This window comes from Coregonus lavaretus, assembly GCF_964263955.1.
Source record: "Coregonus lavaretus genome assembly, chromosome: 38".
NCBI classification, from domain to species: domain Eukaryota; kingdom Metazoa; phylum Chordata; class Actinopteri; order Salmoniformes; family Salmonidae; genus Coregonus; species Coregonus lavaretus.
This window is the reverse complement of record NC_140025.1, coordinates 22,459,286-22,468,533: the sequence shown is the minus strand read 5'-3', so window position 1 is coordinate 22,468,533 and position 9,248 is coordinate 22,459,286. Positions and strand designations below refer to the sequence as shown.

Below are 9,248 nucleotides of genomic sequence, written 5' to 3'. Positions count from 1 at the left end.
TAAATGGCATATTATTATTATTATTATTATTATTATCTGAAGAGAGCCCCGAAACATTGTGTGCAGACATTTTATGCAATAAATGAAGTAGGTTCAATCTAGTAGTTCTGATCTTCTGATTGGTCCTGATGAGTTGGGCGAGGTCACCTCCAGGCTACTGTCACTGTTGCATTGGCTCTGAGTCGGGTTCTCTGTCTTCAAATGTTCAGCCTAAGAGAGGGGATTTTTGTGTGTGTGTGTGTGTGTGTTTAACAGTGATGATGTGTGTGTGTGTGTGTGTGTGTTTAACAGTGATGATGTGTGTGTGTGTGTGTTTGTGTGTGTGTGTGTCCTCAGAGCAAGAACTCGTGAGTTGGAAGAACTGAGAGGCCTATGGCGTGGGTGTTGTCCTTGGCCACCTGCTGACAAGGCTGACAAGATAGGACCCTTTTGTCCATTGTTATTGGATAGGAACAGAACTTATAACCAGCTCCTGACCTAAATAGATCTTAGCACAACATTTTACTCAACATATCATATTCCATATTCACTATAACAAATATATTTACTACGACATTAGCAAGAACCGCCACATCCTCAGCCGGCTAATCCAGTGTGTGAAGTTTTGCGGAGTGTTTGAGTTAGCTTTGCGAGGCAAAGATGAAACTGAGGGCTCCACCAACCCTGGTAAGCCAACACTTTTGAGATCAGTCAATAAATGCTTCTGGTATTGACTTATATGCTGCCCCTGTCTTCATGTTGTTGCTGGACATATCTTTTTTTTAAATGTGTGTAGGTCACCTAAATCATCAGAAAAATTGCCCCTCCTGAGAATTTTTTCAGGAGCCGCCACTGCTCAGAAGCACAGCATTTGCACCAAAGAAATGTCTCTACTATTGTTAAGCATATTCATTATTAACTATTAATATTAAACAAATCAGGTAAATACGTGTATTCCCCAATAGCCCATCCAAGAAGGCTCAATGTCATTGGCCACCGATAAAATTACGTCAAATCACGTTATATCTACAGTAACTGTGATTGGACTGATCATGTCAACATCATACTTTAAAAATCTTTACTAGCAGTCATCATCATGAATCAAGTCGACAATATACTGGCAAATCGTTTTTAATCCTTGTCATATGAAGAGAAATAATGAAGATAAATTATAGATAAAATGTATCGGTGCTCATTGGCCATTGGACTTCAACATTACATAACAAGTTGGAAATCGCAAATTCAACAATGAGTGGTTTGGAAGGAATCAGTGACAGTGGCTAACTGCAAGCATTGTAAAGCAATCACTAGCCTGCTATTCAGTGGAGTTGCTGTGTGGTCCCAAATCTGGGATTAAGGGTCTCTTTTCCAAGTTTAAAATGATAAACATTCAACATTGGCCATGCTGTCAATGAAGCATTATTTGCTCAAAACAACTGTTAACTCGGAATTCCGACTGGGACAATACGTTTTGAACGTTCATCCAACTCTGAATTGTACATCCGGAACTCAGGCCTCTTTCTAGAGCTACGACCTGAAGATCAATGACGTCATGATTCGACCAGTTGTCTTGAAAGCACCATAAATCCAGAGAGTGCCAGACTTTGATGAGTGCCTACTGTTCTGACTTGGTGGTGCACATGTAGCCTATAACCTGTTTTAGAGAAATGTAATCATCGAATATTGTAAGAGCTTTCATTGTCTGCTTATATGCCCCCTTTATTTATCCTACAGTTCTGACTTGGTGTACAGGGAGAACACTGTAAGAACGGCCCATGTTCTGAATTCTTTCGCTGTACATTTCAAAAGTGCTACACAAATAGTTATATTGACTACGACCGTCCTAGCTCGCTCATTAATGTCTTAATTGAAATTACGGATTGCCTTTTATCCGCTTGTCGTCCCCTTATGCCATAGTTTGTACATCTCAATTGTCATTAGAAACCACATTTGTTTAAGCAAGACAGCCATATCAGCAATGTTTTTTTATCAGCCTGAATGAATTGTTTCGCTGCCAGACAAGGCTCCGCTGATAGCCAGGTGTAGCAGTGGTAAGATGTTGGGACTGCTGTTGGGACAGCTTTATGTAGGCCCTGTTTGTGGGCACCGTTTATAACTGTTATAGTGCAATTCATGTATTGTTTACTGTTGTGTTGTGTAGTGGCTTTGCTGGCATGCATCCCACTTGTTTTGTTTTTTTGCCCCACCAAGATTTACATGCTAACATCGCCACTGATCATAACAATGCATGCCTTCTGGACACATCGATGCAGGCACATCATTTTCATGAAGTCGTCAGTCAACCCATCTATCTGTAGCTGTTGTAATGATTTGATGGCCAAAATGTCATGTTTTTAACTTAAAATAATAAAACATCAGCTTTTGAGCGAGATTCGCGTGGCTCGTGCATATTCTCTTCAAATGTTCTTATGATTTTTGGCTGCACCTATTGTCAGGAAGCATTTGACACTTTCACACATGGTAAACTTTCATAATCATATTTAATAAAATAAAAAGCAAAGTTGATTCGACCACATTCATGAGCATCACTGTCCTGAGTGACAGATTCACACTCACTCTAGCACAACACATTTTCGGCGACTCCTCACATAATTGGAACACTGAATACACCAGGATGCCATCCAGCCAACATTTCCTAATGCCTAAAGTACGGACATACAGGCCTTATTCAGAAAGTAGGAGAGACTATTTTGGATCAGGTCCCCCCGTCAATTTAATTGTATTAATTTTGATACATAAAGCAAAACTGATCCCAGATCCCTACTATTACCCTGAGACGCTTTATAAATGTGGGCCCAGGACTCTTAATTAATTTGTGGCACTGAGTGGCAAGAACCATCAGACTTCTCAACATGCACATACAACAAGTTAGTCTGGGACTGAAGAAAGTGTCCTGTTCACATTCTTAACATACTCTTCTTGACTTTTTCACTGTATTTATCGTAGACCTATTCTTGACCTTTGCCTTGCGCTGTACTCATGTAATGTATTTGCAAGGACCTTGCATACATTACTGCAATATAAGATTTTATAGCTTGTGTGGTCTATGGTTCTTTCTGTTTGTGTGATATATAATAATATACAGATGGTCATCGGTGTCAAGATGTGATCAGGAGTGAATTTTTTTGTGTGCCTTTATTTAACCAGGTAAGTCATTGAGAACACATTGTCTTTTACAATAACAGCCTGACCAAGATGGAGCAATGAACCGTGCAGTAAGCAGACAAGTGACAATTTACAGACAGAGTTGCTATAGTTTAGATCCCTGTAATATGGATATCTTCCATACAGGGTTATAGCACAATGAGCCCAGAAGAGCGTACCGCCAGTACATCCATTCTTTAATGCTTTCCTTGTACATATGTTTGTCCTGTGTAACTGCATGCTTTTCTTTGGGTGCTGAAATCTGTTGGCTACAGTTGACAGATTTTTTGTTATTTTATAAAATGAATTTTTTAGGAAAGGGGCATTTTGCCCTAATTCCTATTCTGACCCTAACCTAACCCTAAACCCTATTCTGACCCTAACCTAACCCTAACCCCTATTCTAACCCCAACCCCTATTCTGACCCTAACCCCTATTCTAATCCTAACCCTAACCCTGGCTCCTATTCTAACTAACCCCCCTAACCCTAATCCTAATCCTGTTTACTGGGGGTTAGCTAGCTATGCTGGCAGACATTAGTTTATGCTAACCATCTGGCTAGCATTTATTTCATCTCAGACTTTCTGCTAGTGAGGTTGCTAGTTCGCTAACTGGGCTAGCCAGTGCCTAAACTACAGCTAGAAACAAATGATCAACCATAAAGGGCCGAGATTGGAGGGGGGGAATCTTTCCCCCAACATACTAACCTAACATATTACTACTTTACCCCAGGGGGCATACCCTACCTGTGCTTGTTCTGATTGTTATAGAGTTGTCCGTTGAATTTGGAATCTATCTTTTTTATTAAAAAAATGGCATTCTGCCTAAACTAAAAAGTCTGCCATGCAATGACGGGCTGCTCCTTCTCCATTAACAAACAATGGCTACCTTGTCAGAGGTCGCGTAAAATGCTACTTTTATCAAAACCTACAGATTTCAGCACCCAAAGAAAAGCTCATAGTTACACAGGACAAACATAGGTACAAGGAAAGTGTTCATTTAAAGAATGGACAATTTTTACAAGTAGGCCTAACGACTGATAGCAACTTGAGTCACGATGTAGTCGGTGGTGGTACACTCCGCCAACACTCATTGCTACTCAACTCCATTTAGTTGGACGGAGTTAAATTTACTAAGCTACAGACAAAGCAGCCTATTTTAAAATAACTTAACACATTTAGGAAATGTACATATTTACAACATGGATTTGGTGCAGAATGTGTGCAGCTATGTCAGTATCTTATTGCACTGTCATCACACCCTTTTAACATTCAATGTGTGAAGTTTGCATTTGAATCAATATATCAATCCTACACACACATCTAGTGCCAGTAGGCCTATTACATTTTTTGACATTAGCCCATATGCATTGCATTTAGCTTTAACAATAGATATTTGATAATTGAAGAATACTTGACTTTCTACCGTAGCACAATGCTTGATTTTTTAATGTTCGCTATATAAGATAGACAGTTGACTAAACTAATGTGCCATAAAAGGGGGAACGTAATTTTGACACTGGCCACACAGTGCAGTCGTCACTAGTTCCCACAGCCACAAAGTCATAAACCCCGCCTATTTCTACTATTTATCTTCTTAAAATTGGATTTTAAATCCAACCCTAACCTTAACCACGCTGCTAACCGTATGCCTAACCCAATCCGGATGAGAGATTGCCTTTGTGAGAGGTATTGACATTTTGAAATCACCGAGCTCTCTGTTTAAGTGACTAGCGCACAGCTCAGACACCCATACATACCCCACAAGACATGGCACCAGAGGTCTCTTCACAGTCCCCAAGTCCAGAAAAGACTACCAGAAATGCACAGTAGCCTACTACATAGAGCCATGACTACATGGAACTCTATTCCACATCATGTAACTCAGTCAAGCAGTAAAATCGGATTTAAAAAACAGATAAAACTACACTGTATGGTGTGTGTGAAGAGAGAGACACACACACACACAGGCACACACGCATTCGCAAACACAAGTTAACACGCACTCTACACACACATACATTTTAATATTGTTATTTTGCTGTATAATTGATTTTGTATTGTAGATATGTTATGGTAGAGTAGTGTGTAATAATGTGTTGTGTTATGTATTGTTTTATTGTATGTAATTGTGATTGGACCCCGGGAAGAGTAGAAGCTGCCTTGGCAGCAGCTAATGGGTATCCGGAAAAAAATACAAATACAAAACCCCTAACCTTAAATTAAGACCAATAAGCACATTTTGTATTCATGAATTCATACTAATTCAACACCGAATAATTTTGAATTTGTGGCTGTGATAAACCACACAGCAGGCAGGCGGAGTTATCTTTCCCGAATATGTAATTGATTGGGCCACATTGACGCGCGTCACATGAAAATAAACATGTCTGACTTCACTGTTTGAGGGTCTACATAACGAAGAAATCAGTACAATTTATCGTATTTTGAAGCTTATAGAATGGTAAGTGTTACATGAAAGAATTCTGCATATGTTTGCCATGTTTAAATTTGCTCATGTTTTGCTTGCCACATATCCCATGACATCAAAACATGAAAGTAGCCAGCTAGCTAGCATACGATACGGTCAGTCAGTGGTGGCTAGCTAGGTAGCTAGCTAGCTAACTAACTAACGCGGTAGCTACTGTAGCTAACTAGTTGAAGTTTTTTCGTAAGGAGACAGCGTATTTTCTGAAGCTAAACTCTCTGATATAGTTCATGAGCCAGACCCCCAAATTTGGGCCGACGATGTCTCATAGTGATTTTTTTAAAAGGTCTATAACTATGTCCCTAGAGTTGGAAAACGTGTGATAGCGGTGCAGCAATGATAGCTTTCCCATTCATTTTTCTCATATGGATTTTAGCATATGACAAACAATGTCAAGTTATTGCTCATATATAATTGGAAAGCTTAGATTCACAGCTATCCATCAGACACATTTACAGAAAGTGCAGGTCAACAGATATTTGACCTCTAGGGTACATACGAATTACCTGTATAAATGGCTTTAAAAAGGAAGCCCTGACAAAAAATTTACTTTGTTTGACAAGTGGTTCTGAAAGGTCATGGAATTACCTTTCAAATTGTATATAATATAACCACATTTGAAACCAACTGCTATTATAACTATTATTTAAAAGGTTGCCCATATTGTGCCATTGACATTAGAATATTGGAAGCTTAGCCATATAATTCCATGTAATGGGGAAGCTGTTTTTGGATTGTAACTTTGGTAGTCGAGGCACCAAATTGCACACACATAGCTAGAAAAAGGTTTTAAAAAGATAAGATACAGGGCCATAACAGAATTCATGCATTAACCCCACAGAAGCCTTTTCCCAATATGGCCACCAAACAACTCAATGGGGTCTTATTGGACATTTCCACATGACCATACCTGTATGAAATATAATTGTAGTATGCCCAAAAATAGATTGAAATGTTCATAGTGATGTAGAATACACAACCATATGAGCCAGGTGTGCCAGATATACAGTACCAGTCAAACGTTTGGACACATCTACTCATTCAAAGGTTTTTCTTTATTTTTTACTATTTTCTACATTGTAGAATAATAGTGAAGACATAAACTATGAAGTAACACATATGGAATCATGTAGTAACCAAAAAAGTGTTAAACAAATCAAACTATATTTTATATTTGAGATTCTTCAAAAAGCCACCCTTTGCCTTGATGACAGCTTTGCACACTCTTGGCATTCTCTCAACCAGCTTCACCTGGAATGCTTTTCCAACAGTCTTGAAGGAGTTCCCACATATGCTGAGCAATTGTTGGCTGCTTTTCCTTCACTCTACCATCCGACTCATCCCAAACCATCTAAATTGGGTTGAGGTCAGGGGATTGTGGAGGCCAGGTCATCTGATGCAGCACTCCATTACTCTCCTTCTTGGTAAAATAGCCCTTACACAGCCTGGAGGTGTATTGGGTCATTGTCCTGTTGAAAACAAATGATAGTCCTACTAAAACCAAACCAGATGGGATTAGCGTATCGCTGCAGAATGCTGTGGTAGCCATGCTGGTGCCTTGAATTGTAAATAAATCACACAGTGTCACCAGCAAAGCACTCCCACACCATCACACCACCTCCTCCATGCTTCATGGTGGGAACCACACATGCGGAGATCATCCGTTCACCCACACGCATCTCACAAAGACACGGCGGTTGGAACCAAACATCTCAAATTTGGACTCCAGACCAAAGCACACATTTCCACCGGTCTAATGTCCATTGCTCGTGTTTGTTGGCCAAAGCGGGTCTCTTCTTATTATTGGTGTCCTTTAGTAGTGGTTTCTTTGCAGCAATTCGACCATGAAGGCCTGATTCACACAGTCTCCTCTGAACAGTTGATGTTGATGTTGAGATGTGTCTGTGACTTGAACTCTGTGAAGCATTTATTTGGGCTGCAATTTCTGAGGCTGGTAACTCTAATGGACTTATCCTCTGCAAAAGAGGTAAATCTGGGTCTTCCATTCCTGTGGTGGTCCTCATGAGAGGCAGTTTCATCATAGCGCTTGATGGTTTTTGCGACTGCACTTGAAGAAACGTTCAAAGTTCTTGAAATGTTCCATATTGACTGACCTTCATGTCTTAAAGTAATGATGGACTGTCATTTCTCTTTTCTTATTTGAGCTGTTCTTGCCATAATATGGACTTGGTCTTTGACCAAATAGGGCTATCTTCTGTATACCCCCTACCTTGTCACAACACAACTGATTGGCTCAAATGCATTAAGAAGGAAAGAAATTCCACAAATTAACTTTGAACAAGGCACACCTGTTAATTGAAATGCATTCCAGGTGACTACCTCATGAAGCTGGTTGTGGTTGAGAGAATTCCAAGAGTGTGCAAGCTGTCATTAAGGCAAAGGGTGGCTATTTGAAGAATCTCAAATATAAAATATATTTTGATTTGTTTAACATTTTATTGGTTATTACATGACTCCATGTGTGTTATTTCTTAGTTTTGATGTCTTCACTATTATTCTACAATGTAAAAATATAGAAAAACCCTTGAATGAGTAGGTGTGTCCAAACTTTTGACTGGTAGTGTATACAGATGTGAAATTATTCACATAATTGTTGTAAGAATATGCCCAAAAAGCTGTCTGAATCACTGATTTCTGACTATTTATTATAAATAATGGCAATATGTCATTTTCAAACATGTAAAATGGATATGTACATGTGAATAGTCATGGATGTGAGCTGATTAAAATGATGTACTATGTTATCCTATAAACTGTTTTCATAAAACAGGACTAGAACTTTGTAAAATTCCATAGGAATGACAATTAGTTCTCACCTGATGATGATGATGATGATGATGATGATGAGAGGAGCATACCATTACACGTGCAGTTGAAGTCGGAAGTTTACATACACTTAGGTTGGAGTTGTTTAAACTAATTTTTTTCAACCACAAATTTCTTGTTAACAAACTATAGTTTTGGCAAGTCGGTTAGGACATCTACTTTGTGCATGACACAAGTAATTTTTTAATTGTTTACAGACAGATTATTTCACTTATATTTCACTTTAAACAGCTTGGAAAATTCCAGAAAATTGTCATGGCTTTAGAAGCTTCTGATAGGCTAATTGACATACTTTGAGTCAATTGGAGGTGTACCTGTGGATGTATTTCAAGGCCTACCTTCAAACTCAGTGCCTCTTTGCTTGACATCATGGGAAAATCAAAAGAAATCAGCCAAGACCTCAGAATAAAAATTGTAGACCTCCACAAGTCTGGTTCATCCTTGGGAGCAATTTCCAAACGCCTGAAGGTACTACGTTCATCTGTACAAACAATAGTACGCCAGTATAAACACCATGGGACCACGCAGCCGTCATACCGCTCAGGAAGGAGACACGTTCTGTCTCCTAGAGATGAACGTACTTTGGTGCGAAAAGTGCAAATCAATCCCAGAACAACAGCAAAGAACCTTGTGAAGATGCTGGAAGAAACAGGTACAAAAGTATCTATATCCACAGTAAAACGAGTCCTATATCAAAACAAAAATAAAACTGTTTGGCCATAATGACCATCATAATGTTTGGAGGATAAAGGGGAAGGCTTGCAAGCCGA

The 9,248-nt window shown here is 39.2% G+C and overlaps 1 protein-coding gene across 1 annotated transcript in view; it reads left to right on the top strand.

Annotated features, from left to right (window-relative positions):
• Positions 1-5,502: 5,502 nt before the first annotated feature.
• ufsp2 (ufm1-specific peptidase 2) overlaps positions 5,503-9,248 on the top strand; it is a 23,907-nt gene continuing 20,161 nt past the window's right edge. The window contains exon 1 of the mRNA XM_084155694.1: positions 5,503-5,607. Coding sequence (XP_084011820.1) covers positions 5,605-5,607 — 3 coding nt within the window. The 5' untranslated portion in view covers positions 5,503-5,604. The remainder of the gene's footprint in view (positions 5,608-9,248) is intronic.